The following is a 25,589-nucleotide window of genomic DNA, read 5'->3' on the forward strand; positions in this document are numbered from 1 at the left end:
AAGGACTCCCTCCTTCAGCTCCCCCACATTCCTCAGCCTCAGCTTCTCTGCTTTGGCAGCCTTCAAATAAAGGGAAAGCCAAGGTCAGAAAAAAAAAAAGAGAAAATATAAAAGGAAAAAAATAGAAAAAACCAGATAAAAAAATAACCCCCTCAAACCTAAAACCAAAGGCTCTGGTAAAACCTTTCCTGCTGCCCACTACCCAAGTGAAAGCTCCTGCCTGGAAACTGTTCACTGTTTGCCAATGGCTTTTGCACTTCCCAGACCCCCCTGCAGCCCCGTTCTCCCTTTCTGGAGAAACTGGTACCCCTGCACCCCCAGCTCCTGGGACAGGCACGTATGGATGGAGGTGGCAGTTGCCAAGTTTTGTCAGGCATGGAGTGAGTTTGCCCCATCACCAGCACCACCATCCTCTGTCCTGCAGCAACAACTTCCCACAAGAGACATGGAGATGTTGGGGCACCTGAGGAACATCAAGCCCACTTCAGAAGGTACAGGGAAGAAGCACAGTGACACCCAGGACCCCATCCTGTTACTCTCACATGCAAAGTTCTCCTGCTGCAAGTCCCTGGAGCACTGGAGGGGAGAGTTTGAAAGACCTGGCCCAAAAAAGGGCAATGCTGGATCTTATCCTCATGCCAGTTTACACAAGACCATGGAAGCTGTGCCAATTTTACTGACATTGGATCAGCCTTGGAATTTAACAAAGCCTCCATGTTTATCCAAGTGTTGGGAAAGGCTGTAGGAGCTGCTTCCTGTGCCCTTTCAATCCCCAGCTCCAGAACTGCTGCAGGAGCCACCCAGCAGCAGCCACAGCATGTCAGCTCTGGAAAACAAACCCAAACCCAGGAACTAAAGGCAAAATCACCATGGAACACAAGGAAGGAAGCCATTATTTCCCTGGTTGTCATCATCAGCAGGCTGTGCTGCTGGAACTTCCATTTTATCTGTTTATTGTACTTGAAGCGGACCCAGCTCTGGTCAGGGATGTGTGAGGTGCTAAAAACTGAGGAGCAGGACACTCATCTCAGGTCTCAGCTACTGCACAACCAGCACAGCTAAGAAATTCCAGACTTAAAGCACACAGACATATAAACACACAGCCTGATTTCTTAGAGAACATAAGAATTTGATTTCCAGTACCATAGGAGGGAGAGCAGGGGTGATGGATGCTATTATCCCACATATTTCTAGGGAAATCAATTCCCACTGCTTAATAGTCTACAGGGCATTTCTCTTCTGCTACAGATGCTGAAGGTGCACAGATGAATGATAAAAAGTAGGTTTCATAAAAAAGGAATGGGCTGATGATATAAACTGCAGAGGCTGACAGGCTGGAGGTTTGCTATTTCCTTATTTCCTTTTCTGCAGTTCCTCCAAGGGCTGGACACATGGGGCAAAGCAGGAGTTCAGCATCTCAGTAGTAAAATGCCCTGCACAGTCACTGTGCTGTAACTTAAATTCCCCCAAAAGAGTTAAGCACAGCAGAAACACTGCTTTAACCTGCACCTGAATAAGGCACCTTCTAAATTTCCCAAGAAATGGTGTCACTGTTCTAGAGGAAAGGGAAGCTGGGAAGGTGTTTAAAAGTCAGGTGTCAGGTGCGAAACTTTTTTCAGTCTGCATTTCTTACCATAAGCAAGATGCATGCTCTAAGAAAAAGGTTAAGATGTTGCTGAGGTTATGGTTACTGAAATAAATTCAAGTACAAACAGCAGTAGTAGGCAAATGGTTTATCCACCCATTTAGTGTCTTTTTCTTAATACCTATTATTGCTTTAATAATTGCTCTGCTTAATACAGCTGGCTTATGAGACTGGGAAGAAATGTAAACATTCTGTTTGCCTTATAAAAACCTGATATAATATTTGGTGACAGATTGTGATCGTGCAATACGTTCAAAACATATCTCACCTGAACACTTTTTCTGTTCAAAAAAGCCACACTAAGGGATCCACATCCAGAGCTTTGACAGTAGCTGCACTCCTCCAGCTCTTTGAATTTGGGATGGACAGTCACAGCTCTGTTCCTAAACCTACTGCCAAATCCTTTCATAGCCTCGGGTAAGGGAAAGAGAGCATTCCTAGGATAAACATGTTACAACTCAGCAATAGCCTTCTAGCTATAAAAAAACCCCAGACTTACGTAAGTTACATAAAAACTTAAATTAAAAAAAAGTTCAGAAAGGTGGCAAATGGGTTACTGGACCACTTAAAAATCAGAATAAGCTCAGAGAAACTATATCATAAAGCAGTCCATACATTTCTTCACCAACTAAAAAAAAACCAACAGTTTTATTTTTGTTTTTCTGCTTTTTTTATCAAAAGGGAACAAAGTTCCTAACAGCTCCTAGCTAATGTGCTTCATGCAAAAGTTCACCTAAATCTGCAGTTATGGTTAGATCAGCTTTTGCTCCAACACCTCCCCAGTTAGATCCTGATGGATCACAAATTATGCCTAATGGTCATCTGGAACCCCACACAGCAAAGACACAACTCAAAGCATCAAACATCCCTTCACACTTCACATGACAATGGTTTTTTGTTTTGTTTTTAATTGTTTTTGGCTAAAACTTCAAACAGTTTCAGAAACATGGTATTTGGCCTTCTTGTTTACTGCTGACCCCCAGAAATCCCCTCCTTGTTCCTTGATATCAAAGGAAAATCCTTCCAGAAGTAACTCTGATTCCTGCGCGTTCAACAGCCGAAGGAGGAACCACGACAACCTCTTGGAAAAAGAGCAGTGAAGCAGCTAAATTCAGTCTTAAAACAGCCACTCGTCTTGGCTTAAAACCCATTCCAGCAGCTGCTGTTAAGCTGCCAAGCACTTAAGCCTGAATCCTCTCCTGCGACTGGGCAGAGACTTTTCCAAGCACTTTTGCTTTATGGGATGTAAGGATGATGGAGACGCACTTTTAAGGATGAGGGAGCTGGGCATGATGATGGAGCTGTGTCCTGGGGTGATTCTGGTATCCCCATCTGTCACTTTAGCCCAGAAATAAGTTCTGCACCTTTAAAACTAGATCTGAGAGCAAAGGGGGAGAGAAGAAAAAATTGACCTAAACCAGGACAGCATGCCAGGGATGATGATGGAGCTGGGCCACTGGATATATTCTTGAAGCAGTGGATGTGTAAAGGTTGTTCCTCTGAATGGATGAATGGAACCATCACCTGTGAAAGGGAGCCAGGAGCAGATCAATACGACACTGGAAGCGCACAGTTTCCTTCTGGCTCCCTTTGCAGGTGTGTGAATATCCCGTGGTGGTGTTATCGGTGAGCATGTCCTGTGAGGCAGGGCAGCCCTAGGCGGCCAGGTCGAAGTCGTCACGCTCCTGGTTGTAGTCGAGCACCTTCTGCCGCAGGCGCGACGCGTCCACCCAGGTGATGAAGTCCTCGACGGCGCGGGGCACGAGGAGCGCGGGGTCTGTCACCACCTCGGGCCCCACGCGGACGTGCCCCTGCTCCACGAACGTGACGGCGTGGCGCAGGTTCTGCGCCATGCGCAGCTTCACCAGCAGGCAGGGCAGGCGCCGGCGGCAGAAGGCGGCGGCCGAGAGGCTCTCGCAGACGGCCAGCGACTGCCGGCTGTTCACCAGCCCCAGCCCGTAGAGCTTCTCCAACAGCGCGGCGGCGCACCGGGCGCGGAAGGCGGCGCTGGCCGGGCCCAGGTCGCGGAGCCGCCGCGCCAGGGCGCGCACGGCGCGGGCCAGCGCCTTGTACTGCACGTAGTCCTCCCGCCGGCCCACCCGGTACCGCCGCAGCGCCCGCACCTCCGCCAAGTTCCCGCCCGACGCCTCCCAGTTCACCAGGTCCAGCCGCCGCAGCAGCTTCTGCTCGTGGTACTTCAGTTTCCGCACCATCTTCGCGGGACCGGGATGCGCCGCGCCGCGCCTCAGAGGGATTTTTCCGGGGCGGAGCGGCCGCGGGCCCCGCGGCTTTTCCGGGGAGGAGCAGCAGTGACATCGCACTGGGAGCCCCGCCCCGGGCGGCGGGGTACCGGGAGAAGGATGGCTCCGTGTCTCCTTCCCCAAGGAGAAAGCGGCAGATAGAGCCCAGCCCGGGATGCGGCTGCTTTCCCCCGCGCTCTGCGCATCGCCGGGGCCAGCCCGGCGCGGAGGGGTCACCCCAGGTACGACCGCACCGCCCCGACACCCGCTCCGGCACGGACAGCCCGACCTTGTCTCGCCAGGGGCCGAGCTTGGGATTCGTCATTCCTTCTGGAAAAATGGCAGCGGCGTTGTGTTTCTCTGTGACATCCCGCTCCCCCTGATGCACAGGCCGGTTTTCCTCGAGGAGCAGCAGAATCCTCCCTCTGTGCGGTTCGTAGCACCGCAGATCTCCCGAGTGCCGCCGCGGCCTCGCCAGCCAAAGATTTCATCGCACTTTTCTGTAAGTGCACCGTGCTGTCTCCTTCTTGGGATTCAGGATACAACAAGGAAAATCCCCAGTAAAACAGGTCAGGTTGACAATTCGGGATTTCTTTGTTTCTTACGAGCAGATTTCTGTATTGGCTCAATCTTCATTTTCCTAATTCTGGATTTTCAGCGTGCTGGATTTGTTTCAGTGTGGGTGATCTGCTCACAGAGGCCATGGTGGTCTCTTGATTTGCTTTTGTTTTTTCCCCCAGATTCATCGGTGAAGGCACCAATAGAAATGTGGAGCACCAACAGCACTGAGAAGTTTTACAGGATCCCTGAAGGAAAGGGACCACACTCAGTTGGATGTACAGACCTGATGACAGAAAATGCAGTTGAGGTAAAGCTCTCAACTGTTTGGATTTAAGCCACAATGTTAGTGAAACAACTGGCTGCAGTTTTAAAGCAGAAGGTCTTACCTGTGTGCTCCATGCTGACACTCACAGCTGAGCTTTCTATCCTCTCCATCCTAGTGTAGGATGTGTGCTGAGCATTTACCAGATGGATGTAACCAGCAAGCCTTTCCCATGGCCAATTTCTCCCTCTTCTAATGTCCTTGCCTTTTTGACTCTCCTACAAAAGATACTGCAAAGAAACTGTGTCCTCCTGAGACCCAGGGGGATCTTCCCAAGCACCCCACTGCTGCTTCCTGTGCTGGGCTCCTGAGGAGACTCCACATGCAGTCTCTGTGACTGTGCCTGTTCTCATCACAAAGATCTCAACAGGATTTGGCAGGGCTGGGAGATGAGCCTATGTAGTGTTTCAGCTGCAGGGTAAGAGACGAGATGTCTATTGAGATTTTATCTCACTGAAGATGAACAGGATGTCAATTTTGCAAGAGGTAAGCACAGTGAGAAGCCACAATAATGAGACAGGGGCGTTGACCAGACAAGTAATGAGCTTCCTTGTGAGTTTCCATTTCAAATCCTCTTGCCTTTGAGAGAATACACCTGCATTTACACTGTGATTTTACTCCGCAGAGTAGCCAGATGGAGTGGAACTTGAGATCAGTTTGTAATAGTTCGCATGCTTTCCTTTACTGAGCTTACTCTGTATCAGTACAGAGAAGTTATGAGTTTCTCTTTGCAGTCAGGCCATGTGAATTTTTTTACATAAGCATTATGAACAACTGCAGTTCTCTCAGGGATAAATAATGAACTTCTTCCCCTTTCTGGTAATCAGTTAGTCATTGGGGAGGTTCACTGAGACTGTTCTGAGATCAAGTTGATATCAGTAGCAATGTGGAGGAAAGTTCTTCCACAATGGTCTCTGTGTCAAAGGTTGATTTAAGTTTGATAAGTGAATAGAAACAAGCTTCATTAAACAAACTTCTGGTGAACTGATAAATTAGTGTTCAAGAAATTGGGCTTTATTTCAAAGCTCATGTTTATTTATATTTGATTGTAACTTGCTAAACCAAAAGTAGGGCTGAAGCAAGACAGTGAATTTGAACGGGGTGTTGCAAATTGCTTTGCAAACCAGGAAATAAGAATGCAAACTGCACACAGTTCATCTTCTGGGGGGTCTGCTTTGTGGTGTGCATTGGTACATTGCTGCTGTCTGTGAAGGAAAAAGACTGACAAGGAGGTATGGAAGGTCCCTGAGAGTGTGGAAAGCTTGGGTCCTTTCCTGGGGTACCTGGAATGTAGACAGTAAGAGATTTGAACTGGTGTTAAGAAACAGAGGCAGATGAAACACAGGCTAACAAAGTTGTGTTTAGAAAGATGGATCACAAGAGACTTGTGAACATCTTGATGAGGCGGAAGAGCAATGTATTGTTCTCCCTTGCTGTGCATCTGCCCAAGGGCTTTGCTGACAACCTCTGCTCAGTTTAGGCAGGAACACTACAGCCACGTTAGAGAGCCTTATTTTCTCCAGGCGGAATGGCCCCAGCTCTCTCAGCCTGTCATGCTTGGAGAGGTGCTCCAGCTCTCAGGTCATCTTCATTCACCCCTTTGACAGTCAGCCCTATAAAACTTAACAAAACACATCATCAAACCATTCCCAGTGAAGAAGACGGAAGAAAAGATCCAGCAAGATGCTGGATTGAGCAAATAAGTAGTGAGTGTTTGTAATAATTAATTTAATTAAATGAAGCATTTCTAATAAGCCTTAAGCTAGCCTAGAGAAGGTGATGTGTATCTCCACACATGCTCTGATGATGAGTATCATGTTACTTTAAATTCATTGTAGGCACAGGAAGATTCTGACATAGGATTGGCATCAAAGCCTGTATATGATAACAATTTTCTTCTGATATTCTCATCATTCTCTTGAACTGCATTCTATAAATGTTTTAATCTTCCATTTTCTCAGCCATATAGAAATAAATACCAATATTCCTTTTTTTAAATTTTTTTTCCTAATCCCAGGGAAGCTTTTTGCGCCTCTATTATCCAGCATATGATGCCACAGATATCGAAGAGGCACGATGGATTCCAGACAAAGAATACTATCAGGGACTCTCTGACTTCCTTAATATGTACCGAGTTGTAGGAGAAAGGCTTTTCCATTACTATGTTGGTAAGACTCCTTCTGGTTTTATTCCTTTATTCTTGTCACTGCCTCCATGCTCCATGAGTAGGGTGTTACTGCTGCAGGGCTGAAAAAGAGTTTTTAGTTAAAAAGTGTGGTTTTGTGGGATGGGTTTGTGTAGTGAGAGTGCTGAATGTGACCCCAGCTCTCAGGCAGTCCCTGACTGCTGTGGATGGAAGTGTGAAGTGTCTGGGCAGTTTGCTCTAGATCAGCTGCACCTGTGTGTTGCGATTCAAATCCCACAAGAAAATGTGCAAATATACAAAGGTCAGAGAGATCCTAAGGTCTGAATATCAGCAAGACCTGGATGCCTGACTATGAAGATTTAAGAAATATGTAGACCTTGTGCCAGGCTGTGGATGGGAGAAGACAAGTATCTTCTGCCAAGTAGAACGTATTTTCAGAATCAGATCCATATTTGCTTTCTATTTTAAAGATGAGTCTTGGCACCTTATCTTTAGGTGATTACTCTGATATTAGTGATCACTACATTCTTGGGATCTTTTCCACAGGAACAAATGCCTTCTCTCATTCCAGTAATAATGACGTACACTCCCATTTTTATTTAGGTTCAGTGACCTGTCCTGCAAAGTCAAATGCTGCTTTTAAGCCAGGAGAAAAATACCCACTTCTTGTTTTTTCCCATGGACTTGGAGCATTTCGGTAATTTTGCAGTTTGTTGATAAACTGGTTTTGTTGTCTATGGAGAGAGCAGTCTCCAAGGATGGTTCTGAACAGATTTCAGATAGGGGGGTGAGATCCTTGTGGAGCTGAAACAGATTTGAAGAACAGGCTGCCATGTGTCATTATGGTCCCACTGAAACAACAGCAGGGCTGGTGTGTGGTTGGTCACAGAATAATGGAACAGCCTGGGTTGGAAGGGGCCTTTAAAGATCATCACTGCTGTGGGCAGGGACAGCTTCCCCTACACCAGGTTGCTCAGAACTCCATTTGTGTTTTACCTTTGTTATGAGGGAGGGGAAGATATTTACCAGCCCATAAGGATGTTGTGAAGATTAGCTGGTTGATTTTTGGACAGCTCTTTGAAGATGCAAAGTGCTGTGTGTGCTACTTATTAAAAATCAGTGGCATCTTCCTTTCTGAACAGACAGTAAAACAGTACCAAAGTTTGTGAACAAGCTTTGGTGCCTGGCAAGAAATCTTGCTCTGCTGGGTAGCAAATTCAAAGAGAAGAAATACTGAGTGGAGACTAGTGCATACCTAGTGTGGTCAGCATTTAAAGAGCAATGAAATTTAAAGAATGACATCTCACCAGAGTGTGGTTTTTATTGCAGGACAATCTATTCTGCTATTTGCATAGAGATGGCTTCTCAGGGCTTTATAGTGGCTGCTGTGGAGCACAGGTGAGTGTGCTGTGCATTTTGGAGTTCTGATGGAAAGCAACTTTCTCACATTGACAGAATGTTATTTATTCTAAAGAAGAACTTCTGGATTTTTTTAAAAAAGAAAAACTAATGTCTCTTTTTCAGCCCTGCCCACACTGCCCATAGCTCAAGTCTTCTCCAAACAAAGGGACTTTTGTTTAGATAAGCCCAAGAATGAAAAGTCTTGGGGTAGATATAATTTGTCATTCTTCAGATATGCTATTTGTTTCACTCTTTTTGTTAGAATATAAAGTAGGTGAAGAATATAGAGGAGATGGGAGTTTTGGTGGGGTTATTGTATTATTTAGAAAGTCTGTGTAGCAGACTTGCAGCAGCACTGGTTGATAGCTGAATCTCTTCAGATGAGTGAAATCTAAAACTTTTGCTGACTTCATCTCAAACCAAATGTACTATTGTCTGTATAACCAGAAATAACCTTCTCTTGGTATTACAGAGATGAATCTGCTTCAGCCACATATTATTGTAAAAGAAGGTCCGTTTCTGAGTCACAGGAAGAGTGTCCACCTAACATGGAGAAGGAGTGGATCTACTACAGGAAACTGAAAACTGGAGAAGAGGAGCGTTGCTTGCGCCATAAGCAGGTGCCTGGGCTGGCTCTGTGCTCTGGGAAGTGTGGCAGGAGGGCTGTGTTTAGGGCTAGCAGAGTCTACCCTTGGCAGGGGAGCAGTCTTCTGCCATGGCTTGGGGAGATACAAAAATTGATCGAGTCCTGTGCCCCTTAAGGTAGAACAGCCAACAGTAGCTTTCTTCAGAGCATAAGCTGCTCCCTCAACAAAGCTTTTTCTTGAAGTTGCACTCTTGAGCTGAGTCATCTGTTTCTCTTCTGGTTCCACTCAACTTTCTGTTTCTTTTCTGTCTCTTACACTTTTGCTGTCCAGCCCAGCCTAAAAGTGACTCAGAGTTGAGCTCAAGTGTTTGTGTGGCCTTAGGCTTGCATTAGCTTTTGTTTACTGTTCTATGGAATGATGAATCATGGCTGCTCTGAGTGGGATGTTTGCTTTATAGTCCTTACCGCACTTGAAGATGTTTTTTAGCAATGTAAACAGTGCAGACTTCCAATTTATTATAAGCAGTATCCAAGCTGGATGTAATGTGGTCATACTGACAAGCTCTTCCAGGCATACACTTGACCTTTAAAATATGTGAGTGGTTTTTCCAGCTAATGAAAACTTAGCCAGGGAGATGCTTCTCTTTATCTCCCTGGGCCATACAGACAATAGTACAAGAGTCATTTCCTGGATGAGTACAATGTCCTACCTGTGAGTGTCAATGTGTAATGTCTGAGCTTGGAAATAACCTTCAGAAGCTGTTGTCTGCAAATTTCACAAGTAGAGAAGTCAGGAGATTGGGATTTATTTGAAATTTAGTGATGCACAGACATCTTGTTGGCTGCCTACACACTGTGGTTCCCAAGATCACTACTATTCCTTCGTTCTTTGTGAAGCTTTTCTTTTACTGACATACCAGTTAAAAACTGTTCTTATGGAACAATGAAAATCCTTTTTTGCAACAGCTTCACTACAGTTTTCAAGGATGAGTATATATAAAAAAATTGGATGGGCTTCACTTTTTCTTAGTATGGTTTATCCAATGCAAAGACAGTTTCAAGGCTATTGTGTGATGGGGCAGTGATAGAATGACATTTGCTCATCCAGGTGAGCCTGAGAAGCATCAGTGAGTCAGCCTTCCTTGGAGTTTTGCAACTTAAGCCTTTGTACATCCCAACAACCCCTTTTCTTAAGCAGTGACGGGATGGAGTTGAAGGCCTTTGATGCATATTACAGGGATAAATTTTGTTGTTTGTCAGATGGCTCCATTCTGCAGTTCAGAATAGTGGGGGAAAACTATCAGAGTAACTCTTGTGTCCAAGGGACTCTTAAGCCTGGCAGTTGTCTGATGATTCCTTCCACTGCTCTCCCCCAACCTCTCTGTCTCCCCAGGTGCAGCAAAGAGCACAGGAGTGTATCAAAGCTCTCAATCTCATTCTTAAAATCAATTCAGGAGAGGAAGTAACGAATGTATTACATTCAGACTTTGACTGGAACAGCCTAAAGGTGAGTAGAAGGTGCCACCTGCATTTTGTTAAACACCTAATAATGCTTCTGATTTCCCCCTTCCATTTCTAAACTAGTTCATGTAAAGTATTCTGAAGATTACTGTGTAGATCTCTGAAAATATTCTCAGGTCATCCAAAGCTGGATAGAGAGTAATAGAGCTGAAATTATGCTCTTCCTACTTCAGTAGGATCTAATGCCTAAAAAAATTATTCCCTTTAAAAATGTAAGTTTGGGAAGAAAATCTCTTACAGCACCTGGATTTTTTTGACAGGATTCTGTTGATACTAGCAGAATAGCTGTGATGGGACACTCTTTTGGTGGTGCTACAGTTATTGAAAGTCTCAGCAAAGAAATAAGATTTAGGTAAGTATGCAAAACAAGGCCAGAGACATTTGGCACTTGAGAGGTCTGGAGCAGGGCACTTTACCTAGGATCCCCCAACTACTAATTGACTCCTGAAGAAGAGCATTGTTTGGCAGGTCTTGCTTTCTCCAGCCATGCTTTTTCCAAGTGTGGGGATATGGTGGAACAGAACAGCTGCATCTTATTATATCATGATATGTGGGACCCTGCAGTCAGTGGAGACCAACATATGGAAAGAATGGACTAACTCTCTTCCCCCAGAGTAGAGATAATTATGAAACAAAGTGATTCATTTACCTGTTCAGTATCAGAAAGATTTTCTCTTTCCCATGTCTCTTGCAACTTAAAGCATGCTCAGAACTTCCAAGCTTTCTGCTTCTGTGCCAATATGCAGATGTTTTTGGCAGGTGTGGCATTGCCCTCGATGTATGGATGCTTCCTGTAGGTGATGACATTTACCAAAACAGCGTCCAGCAGCCGCTGCTTTTTATCAACTCTGAAAAATTCCAGTGGGCTGAGAACATCTTAAAGATTAAGAAGCTCATCTCTAATGACACAAACAAGAAAATGATCACTATCAAGTAAGTGCTTAGGAGCCATAATTTCTGTCCATGGGTGAAGCTCTTGTTGGAGCTGTGCAGTTACAGGTAATTGCAGACAGACAGACAGTCCCTAGAGCACAAGTCTGAGGAGAAAGAGGAGCCGTGGGAGCTGGAGATGTTTAGCCTGGAGAAAAGGAGGCTCAGAGGGACCTCCTCACTCTACAGCTCCCTGACCGGAGGGTGGAACCAGGTGAGGGGTCATGCTCTTCTCCCAGGGAACAAGAAATGTCCTCAAGTCATACCAGGGGCAGTTCAGATTGGATATTAGGAAATATTTCTTCATTTAAAGTGTTGTTAGGAATTGGACCAGGCTGTTTAGGGAAAGTTGAGGAGTCACCATTTCTGAAGATGTTTAAAAGACATGTAGATGTGACATTGAGGGACATCGTTTAGAGCAGGAATGGCAGTGCTGGGTTAATGGTTGGATTTAATAATCTTAAAGGTCTTGTACGTTTAAATTAGCCATACATCCCCTACAGCAGGGACAGAGACCTCTCAAAGCAGCCAGGAACCCCAAGTTTAAGACACTCCAAGGTGTGCATTCCTGCCCTGGGGCACTAGCTTTGTGCTGAGCCCTGTGCATCACCTGCATTTGAGCACTGAAAGCCTTCTGGGGGCAGTTCTGCAGCCAGGGGAGGGATGGCTCTATCCTGCATCACTGAGCAGGGAGACAACTTGATTTTGATGCTTTGCCAAACCAACTCTTTATTGCTGTTGCAGTGACTTAGAGCAAGCATGTACAAACCTTCCTCCCTTCTGTGGTTAGGGCAGAATTTCCTGTTGATCTTGCTTGTGAGATTAACCTGTTTTATCTTCTCTTAAAGACAGTACAAGATGTTTGACTGAAGTCTTGCATCTTTTAATCAGGCAATTTAATGTAGTCTTACAAGCCTGTTGATCATTTTTTCTCTTTGCAGGGGGTCAGTACATCAGAGTTTTCCTGATTTCACCTTTGTGAGCGGAGGAATCATTGCAAGATTTTTCAAATTAAAAGGAGAAATAGATCCAAATGAAGCTATTGATATCAGCAATCATGCTTCATTAGCCTTCCTACAGAAACATCTGAGTAAGTATCTGTTTAAAGCAAAGTATGAAGTTGACTAACATTTCATTCCTGTGAAGCTTTTTATATAACTATTCAGTTTAAAACAAGATCAAAATAAGTGTGTCAGTGGAAAAAATAAGTCAGACTTCTAGAGGTTTGTCGGTTACTTTTGTGATCTTGGCAACTCAGAGGAAAATCACTGACATTTTGTTCTGGTACAAAAAATCTGAAGTATCATTTTTTCCTCCTTAAAACATTTTTCCTTCCCTGCTTTGCTGAATTGATTTCATTATTCAGTGTATTTTACAAAAAGCTGGTTACTTAACTCATGGCCGCCTGTTTTCTTTCCCCCGCCCTATAGGTCTTAAGAAGGATTTTGATCAGTGGGATTCTCTTGTGGATGGCATAGGACCCAATGTTATTCCTGGAACCAATATTGACACATCTCCAGCTGAACCTGAGTAAGGAATACAAAGGAGTATTGTATGCCATGGACATCAGGACACTAATATTGGTCAGACATTGCTGAGACATGTGGTGGCATTAAACACCAACAAAGCTTTTGGGGTGTGGAACAAAAAGAAAAAAAAAAGGCACTAAGTTACATAATCATAAAAACAGAGGTTTCTGTTCAAATGAGTTAGTGGGATGCTCTGAAATACTGTAATAGGGTAACTTCTGCTTTGTAAGCAGCTTGGGGAAATCACTTGGTATAATTTAAATGCTCTTTCTGGTTTTGACTAGAATCAAGTTTGCAGTAAGACAGATTGAGCTCCAAGGAATTCAGCTACAGGTTCGTTTACCAAGCTTTATGTCAGTTTGCATCTAGCAAGCCTTTCCTGCAGGGTAGGGGAAAAGAAACAAAACCAAAAAAACCCCAAACCACCACTTTCCTGTTTAGATTCTAAGTATTTCAGCTGTGCTCTGACAACAGTTGGGAGTTAAGAGATGCCTGTGGAGGGTGGTCTTCAAGACTGTGTCTTGTTAAAATAAGTCACAGTAAAAGCTACAGGAAGGATTTCAGCTGACAGCAGAGGAAGTCCAGACACAGGACTCCTCACAGGAGCTTAATCCACTTAAACCTAAGATGTGTTTAGTGCCATACGTAGAGGATGATGTTTATATCTCAAAAGCTCTTTCCTGGGTCACACTAGTAGCAACTGTAAGTGCCCGTGGGCAAAGCTCCAGCAGCTCCTCCCTTGTCTGTGTTTCCACTATCACACAGTTGGACTGCAGGGGAAATACAAATGTGGCACCTCTCCAGCTCTCTTTACATGGTCCTTGTTAGCACTGCTTCAGCTCCTGAGGTCTGGCCAGGTAGTAAACACTCCCCAGACACTCAGCTTTCTCCAGGTACTCACAGTGGTCTCTAGGGGACTCAGTTGGCTCCCACTGACAGATACAGACAGCAGTGGTAGTACCTGGACAAAGACTGTCAGCTGCCACCTGGATGGCCTTCTTTTAGGCTCTCCTTTTTGGATCAGAACTGCCTGAAGCTGCCCTATGGAAGGGTGTCTTCTAAATTCTGTTCATTTCAAAATCAGGTTACAAACAAAACCACTGAAGTAAACAAATTAAGAAATTAACAGTGTAATTAAGTATTTTACATAATCTGTGATCTTAAAATGAGATTGCAATAACACCTAAGATGTGTCTTTCAGAACTTAATTAAATTCTCCCCAGCCTAGCGCCGTGCATTGTCTCTATTAAGCAAATAAATGTGTTTGTCTTACTGAGTCAGCCCTAACACTTGAGATCTACTGTGAGATTCACTATCAGCCACCTTGGGTTTCTAAGTCCTTGTTTCAGCATGAAAAATCCACAGCTTCTGAAGAGGAGGGAGCAGCTACGCTATACATGGAACACCACTATAAAATAGCACCCCCCTTTTCAACACCTGAGGAGGAGAGTAAAAGGTGAGACCTCCTTAAAACAGCAGCAGGTCCTTAAAACAGCTCAGCATGTTGCACACACATGGCAGCAAAACCATTCCATTGGGTCTTCTTCATATTTATAGGAAAAGCTTCATCTTTCATTAGTACAACTGCACCAAGTTCAATTAATTAAGTACAATTAACGTTTCAAAACATTCACCATAGCTCACAGTGCTCCAGAGAGCTGGTTTGGGTCAAAACACAACCAGTGACTACAGAACAGCCCTCACACAGCATTTGGGCTTCTGCACAGGAACAGACACAAGTCATTAAAACAAACAAACCAGTATATGCCAGGCAAAGCTTTATTCCAGCTTCTTCCATTGCTTTAGAACAGCAGCAAATGCAAGACTTCAACCCAAAACAACTATGTTCCCCTATGGAGAAAAAAAAACCTCCCCTACCCCCCAAAAATACCCTCAATTTTTTTTTTTTTTTTGAGAAAAAAACACTTAACAATGCAACTTTTCCAAAAGCAAACATCAGAAACAGTGCTGTACAACACAATAGCATATAAAGAAACTCACAAGAGACTTCTGTTGAAGAACCACCCACCAAAAATTCCCTACAAGTCAGTGCACCCCCCAGTCAAAAAAAAAAAAAAAGCCAGTCAAGAGGCAAATTCTTATTTAGGAAATTACAGCTATAAGAAACAAGCTAACAATAACAGTCTAGCAACAACAGCTGTAAGAAAACAAGCTGAAAGTAACAGTCTGCCAACACTATTCTTTATAGGGAAGTTCAGCAGTGACAGGTATTTGGTCAGGTAGAAAAAATAAGCCACTCAATGCTCTGCTGGTATTTTTGTTCCCACAAACACATTTGCATGGGAACATTTCATATACAGGCACTTATTCAGTTTCATGTGGTCAACGTGCCACTTGGTTTCAGCACTGCTGGAGGACATGAGGATCTTCAGCTAAATTGCTACTGCAGCCAGTTTGCTTTTCTATAGGGAATAAACACAGATTAGACCAATCAAGATGTTTCTATATATGTGTATAAGGGCATAAAGATCAAAAGGGCTTCAGACTAAATACTACTGACATACTGGACCATGTTAAAAGACTACACTTATTATACAAAGATAAAACAGCTGAAACAGCAGAAGATGAAGCAGCAGTGCTCTCAGATTTCAGTTATGAGTTCAAGTTATTCCATCCCTCAGTGGGCTTGGCATAAACCACTGCAGGAGTTTTTGCACCCTGAGTACCTCCTACTCAAACTGCCTTTCTGGGCAGTGGCAGTGTGTGCAGCAGGTTGCAGCCCTGTGACCTGTGGGTGCATGATGCTGACTCACCTTTCCTGTGCTGGTGCTGAGAGTGCCCACACTAACTCCATGCAAAGGGTTCAAGAACAGAAAAAATCCACAAAATCAAGAATAATCCTGCATTTGAGGGATGCAATTTTGGGAGAGAGTTTGTAGATTGACCGTTTTAACATTTTATCAAATTCTTTAACTACCCTTTTTCTTGCTCAACAGGCCACCCAATCTCCATTGCAAGCTTCCTAATTTGTTACCCATAAACCAGTAGTTATACTGAAATACAATCACCAATTAATACCTGAAAGCACAAATGCTATGCCCACTTCAACTCAGTTTAGTCTTCATCAGGCAACCACAGAAACAAATTGCCCAGACAGGTTTTGGAGTCTCTATTCTTGGACAGATTCCAGAACTGGCAGTAAGGTCTTTATTTAACAACCTGGTCTAAGCTGGCCCCGCTTTCACCACCAGGAAAGGCCCCTTTCAACCAGAACTGCTCTACAATTCCATAATAGCATACAAACAAAAAGAACCTGTACTATTTATTTGGTACACTTAAGAGGTGTTTACCAGTAACACTTCAAATTGTTTAAGTAACAATAAAGATGTACATGTACTATTTACAAGCTATCCTTACAACAACTAAAATGGTATTATTATGAATTTAGATTTATAGATTATGGGACTGGGGCACTCAAATGCTAAACTAAATGCTTAACAGAGTCTGCCTAGTTGCTCACCTTGCTTCAGAAACATTACAAGAACAGCATGCTGATGGCAATGCTCAAAACCCTGCCAAAATCTATAACTTGGATCAACCACCCCAGCTGTTCCAAGAGGCTCAACTCATTAGATGAATAAATGAATACTAAATTGGTTTGTAATCCAGACACAGTGCACCTTTCATTCCATGTAGTCACCCTTAAACTGACAGTATATTAGCTTATGATATCAAGAAAACCCCAGCAGTATCAACTGCCTAAGTTCAAATTAGTGTTTCAACTGTATTTTCTAAAATAAAGCATTTCCAAGAAAATTAGAAACCATTCAAACACAGAGTACACAACCCATGTGGGGGCTTAAGGCAGACTTACCTTGAAGTAAGGACTCCTCTGGTAAGGACTGCAAGTTTTCTGTTGCAGGGGTTAATGCCTACACAAAAAGGGATCCTGTTAGGAAGCTGGCACTATTGCCAAGACTTCCATTGAGGTGCTTCCTTTAATACTAGACTAACTTCTTACTGGACTCCTATTTACCATTGTTTTCCTCCCTTATAGCTCACTTCATTAGTCTTCTGCACACTTTTCACTTGGATACAAAGGCTGCATGTGAAGAATAAACTGGAAACTCATGCTGTTATCATCACCAGCAACATGGCTCATGACCTGAACTTTGGATGAGTGGATGAGTTTTTCATCCACTGGTAGGTCCTTCATTAAGAACACTGGTGAAAACCTTACTATTCCTTCCTAATTACTCCACAATAGAAGTATTTTTCATGACTTAGCAGTTAGTTAGCAGCCTCTCTAAAAACCTGTACTGTCGTGTCCAGTCCAGTACCACACTGCCATACCTCAGATGATCTGCGAGCCCCATCAGGAATCCCGTTCCAGACGTTCTCAGGATGCACAATCTCCTCATTGCCACTGCAGAGGTTCAAGACCTGTACAGACATAGCCAAAGGGGATCTAGCACAGCAGCAATACACTCAACGAACAAGACACAGCAGTAGGAAAACACAGTTGAGGACTCTGTGCCTTTGAGAATGTGTTGAGAAGTCTGGATCTTGCAAAGAAGAACAAACTGATCTCCAGTAAAACTGAATGTAGTGACTAAGGCTGCTCAAGGCTCTTCTGGGCTCCTAACCCAAGCATAGTGAGAAAAGGGCTGCAAAATAACTACCAGATCAGAACCAGAAGGAAGCTGATGAATGGGGATATCATTTCATGATAATCCCTGGCACTGCCTCTCATCTGAATGCACCTGAGCTTAGTTTTAGACACCCAAGGGATCTACCAGCACAAGAGCTGGCTTGCACAATCTCAGACAGTCCATCTTCCAAAAGGATGCTTTTATGTAACAACCTTTTGGATTTGCCATCTTAAGTTATAACCTAGAGGTCATTTTATGTAAGCATAATGTCTGTGCATGTGTGTACATCAATACACACTCCCCCTGGACTGAAGGAAGTTGTCTCATTCATTCCCCCAGCTCAAACAGCAGTAGAACAAGGCAGCTCACTGCATTATTCTCTACTGTTAAAGTTAACTCCCACCAACCACTAATGCAATACACATTTCACTGAACCAGGAATAGTTGTTGAACCAGGAATGGTTCATTATTACTTGCGGTATAGTTTGAGTTTCTTCACAAGTTTCTACTGCTTTAGCGCTAACTCCTCAAAACACCGGTAAAATAGTGGCAAGTTTCATGAGCATGTAATGGTAACACAGCTCCACTGCAGAACACTTTCAGGCCAGACAGAACCACACACATATGTGTGCCTCAAACTGGAGCCAGATCCTTCAGTATTCCCAGTCAATAAAAGAGAATAGGATGTGAAATGAACATCAAGTGTTGACATTTATCATCAACTCTATTTGAGACACCACTGTTTCCCTCTAGTCTATAAATTCCAAATCAGCCTTTGAAATACTCAAATTCTCTAATAAAATTAAAAAAAAAAATTACTTAGAATTTAGAGAAGGACTGAAGAAGGATTAGATCTTAAGAAGGCAGAAAGAGTATTCAAACCACACTTACCTTGGTACCCTTCTCAGATACCTCCAAAATACGAGCATCACACCATTTGAGAGAAGTCCACACCACACATTTGGAACCAACAGCAAAGCCCTTCAGATTACAAGGATAGTCATGGTGTGCTACAAGAAATGGTAATTTAGCAATGAAGGAGGAAGAAGAAAAAACTCACAAAACCCCACAAAAATCAACCCTCAAAAAACCCTCAAAAAACTCTCAAAAATCAACTCTCAGATACCTCAAACACTGCTGCCCCACCCCCTCCAAACTACTTTATATTTGAAAGTCAAAAATCTGTCATCCCGAACAGTCTGGCAAATGCACTTCATGTTCAGAAATGGATTTCCACTCAAAATCATTAATCTTCCCAAGTAAGACTAGTTTCTGAGACTGTCACATAACCCATGAGAAACTATACTCAGTCTGCTGCCCTTAACTCATCAAAGCATCAACACTAATACAGTATCTTATTAGGGAATAAAAGTTGGGGTTTTCTACAAGCAAGCTATTCTCATTTTTGAATGGCACAACATTTTGATTATTTAACTCTTTAAAATCACATACTTTACCTGCACTGCAGTCAGCCAAGTTCTCATTTTGCTTTTTGTCTTCCCCAGGCTTACAGCCTAAAGACTGAACACACATATTTTCACTCTCTTTAAATGAGTCAGTCAAGTCTTGTTCCATCCATTCTTCCACAGAGTCATCTTTCTTCTTCTGCCACCCCTTATGTTTCTCAACTTTACAGTCACATGATTTCACAGAGAAAACAGGCCTTTGACTCACTGAGTCATTTGAAAGAAATGAAAATTGACTTCCACTATTTGCAGAACTCTGTAGCACAGCATGTTCCAGCCCTAACAAATCTTCCTCCCTGTCTTCCTCAGGAGGCTGAACATTAGGCAGCATCAGCTCCAAAAAGGGCTCAAATTTGGCTCCTAGCATCGACTGCTTGTCATGTATCTTCTCGTGCAGCTCTTTCTCAGGTCTACCACCAGATGATGACAGCCTTAGGGAAGGAGGGTCTGCTTCCATCCAATCATCTAGTATAGCTTCTGCTTCATGAATTCCAGACAAATTCACTTGCAGTTTCTTGGTCTCCTCTCCCAAAGAAGGCTGAACATCAGACGGAATCAGCTCTACTGACTTCTCTCTGTCACTAACTGGAGGCATCAGATTTTCTTTCTCATTAAGTAATGGCAAAATTTCAAGACAGTTCAGAGCTGTCAATTGCCCTGTCTCCTCCCTCACATATGGCAGCACCAGCAATTCCTGCTTCAACGCTGTCTCTCTTGTTTCACTGCCTGACACTGCCTGCATTTCAAGAGACTTTGCTTCCAGTACTTCCTCTGTTCCTTCACCACAGGAGGACTTTTCCATAACTCCCTCTAGCCCCTGTAGGAGCTCATTTAGATCATCACATGGTAAGTGCATTTCTAATGGATCCAGTTGTCCTAATGTCTCTGTTCCATTGCTTGCAGATGGCTGTGCCTGGAGCACTGGCAATCTCTGCAGTTCCTGTTCTTCTCCTAGGAAAAGGCTGGCTGCTGGAGCACTGCCTGTCACTTCTGCTTTCAGCTCAGCCTCCTCTCCAAACAGTATTTCAGACAGTTGCTGTTCTTCAGCTTTCATTCCATTGCCCACAATATGAGGGCTGCAGTTTCTCATTGGTTCAAGTAGCACACTGTTATCACTGTCACCTTCAGACAGAGGCATCTCTTTATCAAAACTGTTCTCACGCTCTCCTATTTCACATCCACCATCAGCCTTCCCACTGGCAGCTACCACTGACACATTTGCTTCTTCAGTTTCTAAGCACTCAGAAGTTACACCCAGGAAAGGATCAGAACAAAATAAAGCACTTTCAGTTTCTTCCCGAGCTAATCCACAAGCAGCAGTAGTTTCTTTGTTGAGACAAAGACCCAAATTGCTGTCTGAACTTCTGTTTTCCTTTAGGGGGTTGCAAAGGTTTGAGAAATCACCGTCATCAGTTTCTTTATTAGCCTTCCAAAAAGGCTTCATCTCTTCATTGATACTATTGCCAGAAGCTTCCAGCTTGACAACACACAGAGGGACTTCAGAATCTTTATTTTCCCAAATTTCTACAACCTCAGCTTCTAATACAAGGTTTTCAGTCACATCATAAAACTTCTTATTTGCTTCACTAAGCCATGAGCCATCTGGGGGACGGAAACCTGACAGACAGCAAGCAAAAGCTTGCCCAGGTACTCTGAGCAGTTCACATGGCATCTGTCGGATCATCTCCAGCCTGACATTCTCCTCACTTCCGTAATCCACGTGTCTAACAATGACACTGTCATCATTCACACTGCTGATCTGAGCTCTGTAGAACCACCCATCCTGACTGTATTTTGCGAGACAAATATCTCCACTTTTAATACAAGACTTGCCGTCATTCGGAGAGCTTAGTCCAAGCTTTTCAGCTTCCTCTATTTTTTTCTCTATATAGCTCACGTCTTTGGTATCAGCACGGTGACACCAGAAGTATCCTGGACTATTTACTACTGTGATGTAAATTTTTAAAGTCTGACCTGCCTCTGGAAATTTCCAGATAAACGATTTACAATCGTTTACACAGGAAATCTCATTTTGTACCTGAGGAGGCAAAGGCTCACAGCCAGTGATCATGTCATGGTTCTCTCTTTTATCAATTTTTCTTCTTGAGAAAAGTCTTTCTCTACTTGCAAGATCTTTATCAGCTAAATCCACTGTTATTATACCTTGATGGTCACTGAGAATAACTTCCCATTTATCCTCAACCTTCTTTACAAATTCACATGACAGCAGGATTTCACTTGTTCTCTTGGCAAAGTAAAACACTGCTTTCTCTGTCCAGCCAGCATTTTTTTTGCATTTGAGTCCACCTAGAAAGCAGTGAATGCTCATTGCTGGAATAGATGACAAGTTCTTAGGGAGCCTGCGTGCTTGATCAACACTAATCACAGAAGTGTCACCATAATCAATATAATGTACCCTTAGTGAATTGTCAGAAGTCTTCTCTTTTACTACAGCTCGATACCACAGGCTGTCTTCTGAATAAACAGCACTGATTAAATCTCCTGCTTGGAAAAGCTGTCCACAAGGGTCCTTCACTGACTTCCCATTGTTCAAACTTTCCAAAATGTTGTTAAGCTGAACCTCATCACTCCCTAGTTGAACATAAAAATCCTGTGGGTCACGGACGTAAGACACATACACTAAGGTTTTAAGAGCTGGCACGATCTTCTGTGGTGGTAGATCAGATGCATTTTTAAGCATTACACACCTGCCTTCAGCATCAGGCTTAGAATCTGACAGTGTATCCATCTGGGAAAAGAGCAGAGACTCCTCCCCTACTTTATTCAACAAAACAGCATTGTTCTTACTGCTAAGCACCTCATTAGGTTCTAGCAATCCAGCTGCCACGTGTCCCTTCACAGAGTGCTGGAAAAGGTTTACAACTTCTTTGAAGTGTCTTTTGCTCCCTTGCTCTTGCTGGGCTTCAGGTCGACATTTTTTTCTTTCAAGAGGCCTGCCTGCACTGAAAGGGGACCCTGCAGTCTCATTCCTCTCATGCACATCTGTATTTCCAGTGCACAAAGTTTCATTGTGTACACGACTACGCAGTCCTGTACTGTTTAGGCTTAGCTCCTTCAGTTTTGTATTAATTTGAGTATTTCTATCAAACAACTCAACCAGCAGTGTATTATCAGAGTCCTTTGCTACCACTATTGCTTTTAATCTCTTTTCCAGAACAGCTTCCTTAAACCATGTTGCAGCTTCCTTGGAAACAGATGATACATCAGACACAGAACACTTTATGGCCTGCATTGGCACAAGCAAGATATCAGAAGCATCATTGGGTAAAATAAGCAGATCATCCATCTCTATTGTCTCTGTGTTCCCAAAATCCACAAAGAAGACTTTAGCCTTAGGTTGTCTTTCCATAATTACTCCCCTATACCACTGACTGTCAGAGTACCTTGCCAGACACAAGGTCCCAGACTTCCCCAAGGATCCTGAGCTGGTCACTCTCTCACTCAGGGAAGTAATGTTATCAGCCAGCTGTGCCAAGGTATCTCCACACCTTTCAAGTTGGCAGTAAAATGTCCATGGATTCTCAACATGTGTAATATAAACATCTTCCTCACTCCCAATTTTGATACCATGACTAGAATAATAGAAAGAGTGAAGCTGGACCAAAGATTCCAGATGCTTTTGAGGAAATAAAGGCCTGGCTACACCTCTGTCAGTGAGAAACTGGCAAGCACTCTGAAAAGGTGTGATTAAATCTACAATGTTAAACAGGTCCCTATTTATTGAAGCCAAGGCAAAGATTGTACACTTTAGGTCAAGGTCAGATGATGAGTCAACAACAAACTGACGAAAAGCCCGAATTGCTTCTTCATCCCAAGTAAAAGGGTTCCGACCATTGGGTTGGATTAAGTTGTAAAGGCTGCACCTGAATGCCTGAGCCTCTAACCTAAGGAAGCGTTCATTAATTGCACGGAGCTTCGTTAGACACACCTGCTCTCTGTTGCCATAGTCAACATATATGACTTCTACTTTTTCTGCACAAACTCCTTCACTAACTATTAAAGCCCTGTACCATTTTTTGTCCTCTGAGTACTGGGCTAAACAGACAAGATTTGGCCAAACATGTGGCTTGGATGAATTCTTGCAGTGCTCCTGAATTTCATCCATTAGTATCTCAAGGTCCTGGCAATTTCTACTTAACTGACACCAAAAACAACTGGGACTCTCAACATATGACAAAATAACATTAACTGTACTTCCCACTTCTAAGTGCCCTCCACAAGAGGAGCCTGGCTTAATTTCCACATAGTTCTGCCTCAAAGAGGTGTGCAGATTTTCCTTACCCTCATAGTCTTGAGAAAGAAGAGATTCACTATTTTTAGAATTATGAATGGCTGCAATAGGGCTCTCTCTGACCACCACACTCATGTGAGAATCAAATATTCTATCACTGCTCTTTAGATCACATTCTTCTCTGAGCCTCTTCTCTGCATTTATTTGGCTTTCCTCTGCAGCACACACTAGGGAAGAGGCCTGTGTCACAGACTCATCTGATTTTTTGCAAGTCTTGGGTATTTCATACCTCTGGTACTTAGCATAACCCCCCTGGGCCATGAGTTTACTTATTCTTCCCTCTCCTAACTGGGACTGGTCAAAAATTTCAACCATGTATTTGTCACCCTGCACATTCAAAAACCAAACCTTTAGTTCCTTGTTCAGTACCATCTCCCTGAATGCAGACACAGCAGCTTCACTCCAACTCCCTCTTGGAGGGGAGACACCTGCCAAACAACACTTCAGAGCTAAAGCAGGCAGTTCCCTGAACCGAGGGAGCAGCTCCTTCACAGCACACAGATCCACAGTTTCTGTACTGCCTCTGTCCACCAGGTGTATTTCCACCCCAGTGTCCAGTACCCTGGTAACCACGGCTCGATAAAAGACACCCTCATTCCCACTGGCACAACAAAGGGATCCAGGCTGTGGGTCCCACCCAGCACCATCCATCTTTGTGGAATGGGAATAAAAATTCCACATGCTCTGCCTCAGCTGCCTGAAGAGCTGGTAATACTCATGGAGCTGCAGCCAGAACTCAGATGGGTCTTGGAGGTGGGAGACCTGTGCACTGTACAGTGTCCAGGTCTTCAGATACACACCAGCTACAGCAGCAGCAGCCAAATCTCCATGTGCTAAAGGAGGTGCTTCTAGTGGCAATCCCAACTCTTCAACTAAGGATTCCTCTACTTCCAGCTGCTCATGATCCTCAGTTTGGCTCACATGACTGCTGGCCAGGCAGCAAGCCTGAGACCCAAAAAGATGGTTCAAATCAACACCATTTTCCCCATAGAGAGTCACATAATAGAGATGCTCAAAGGAGTTAAAGGCTTTGATGTGAGCACTCACTCCTCTGCCAAGCACCAACGCTTTCAGCAAATCAACCTGCAACGAGGACCAGCCACAGCCCCCATCCGAAACACCCTGAAGAGCACACGCGTAAGTGACCACAGGCATGCGGAAACACTCGGCGGGCAAATGGCGCAGGTTCGCTCTGGTCACAGTCTCCTTCTTGCCATAGTCCACGAAGATCACGAGAGCTGCATGCTGGTCCTGCTCCCCAGCAATGAGCTCCAGCAGAATGGCACGGTACCACTGGCCATCCATCCCACGGGCAGCACAGGGTGAGCCAACTTTGGGCAGTAAGTCCTGCTCCCACCGGTCATCAGCATGGCACATGGTCTCAGAAAGGCAACAGATCTCCTGTGACAGGCACTGCAACTGGCAGTAAATGTGGTGTGGGTCCGAGACATGGGTCACTAGGACAGGCTCTGTCACACCCAACTGAAGCTGAGGGTAGTAGTAATCCAAGGCAGGTGATAGAGGCTGGTATGAGAACAACACATGGACAAGCTGTGGAACTGCAAAAGCTCCAAGGGAACACGCTGGAGGCTGCTGACAGAGCTGCTTCTTTAACTGGCCAGAAGGCAGGCAGCGCCTGAGCACCTGGCAGAACCAGCTGGGAGAGACATGCTTGGCCAGGCCCAGCTGCTGCATCTGAGCCACGAGCTGGGGCAGCTCGAGCACAATGACCTGCGGCATTATCACCTCCTGCACCACACCAGACACCTCCTTGCCTTGCAGGAAGCTGAGGAACTCCATCGCCTCCACGGTCCACTTGGACACGGGTGAATCCCCACTTGCTGTCCCCTCGTTACTGTGGGAGGGCATGACTTCGGCCACGACACAGCCCAGCACCTCCGGAGGCAGCTGGAACAGCTCTGAGCAGCCCCGTGCCAGGTAATAGGCGGATGTGGTCACCAGGTACCCCTCGTCCAGCAGGAAAACACGGTACCCCTGGGCACTACAACTCACCACACTGCAGCGGTACCACACACCCAACACTTCCACCAGGGCCATCTCTCCCGGGCACAGCCTGGTCCCGCTGGCCCCCGGCCCGCCGGGTTCTGGGCGGGCCGCCAGGCGCGGCCCTGCCGCCGACTGGATCTCGCGGTACAGGAGGGCATAGTCAGCCTTACTTTCCCCCAGAAGCCCCCACAGCCGCAGGATGGGCACCTCGGGATACAGCCCTACGGCGCGGACCCGCAGGGTGACGGTATCACCGCGGCCGAGGGACCCCGGCCCGGAGCTCATCGCGAAGCCACCTCGCCCCACCTCC

At 44.5% G+C, this 25,589-nt stretch overlaps 3 protein-coding genes across 3 annotated transcripts; 1 reads left to right on the top strand and 2 right to left on the bottom strand.

Annotated features, from left to right (window-relative positions):
• Positions 1-930: 930 nt before the first annotated feature.
• Positions 931-3,917, bottom strand: IMP3 (IMP U3 small nucleolar ribonucleoprotein 3). The gene has a single exon (XM_030945854.1). The coding sequence runs from the start codon at positions 3,856-3,858 to the stop codon at positions 3,301-3,303; it is 558 nt and encodes a 185-aa protein (XP_030801714.1). The 5' UTR covers positions 3,859-3,917; the 3' UTR covers positions 931-3,300.
• Positions 3,918-3,972: 55 nt separating this feature from the next.
• On the top strand, positions 3,973-13,032 carry PLA2G7 (phospholipase A2 group VII). Its single transcript, XM_030945853.1, has 11 exons — positions 3,973-4,454; positions 4,626-4,753; positions 6,786-6,936; positions 7,518-7,611; positions 8,244-8,312; positions 8,788-8,935; positions 10,295-10,408; positions 10,683-10,774; positions 11,182-11,355; positions 12,294-12,442; positions 12,783-13,032. Exons 1-11 carry the CDS (start codon positions 4,061-4,063, stop codon positions 12,884-12,886), a joined length of 1,617 nt encoding a protein of 538 aa, XP_030801713.1. The 5' UTR covers positions 3,973-4,060; the 3' UTR covers positions 12,887-13,032.
• A 2,210-nt stretch (positions 13,033-15,242) lies between these two features.
• On the bottom strand, positions 15,243-25,564 carry TDRD6 (tudor domain containing 6). The gene is made up of 5 exons (XM_030945855.1): positions 18,952-25,564; positions 18,386-18,504; positions 17,196-17,285; positions 16,717-16,774; positions 15,243-15,304 (listed from the first exon to the last, which is right to left on the bottom strand). The coding sequence occupies exons 1-5, from the start codon at positions 25,562-25,564 to the stop codon at positions 15,243-15,245; spliced, it is 6,942 nt and encodes a 2,313-aa protein (XP_030801715.1).
• Positions 25,565-25,589: the final 25 nt, after the last annotated feature.

The sequence above is a fragment of the Camarhynchus parvulus genome, chromosome 3 (assembly GCF_901933205.1).
Source record: "Camarhynchus parvulus chromosome 3, STF_HiC, whole genome shotgun sequence".
NCBI lineage: Eukaryota > Metazoa > Chordata > Aves > Passeriformes > Thraupidae > Camarhynchus > Camarhynchus parvulus.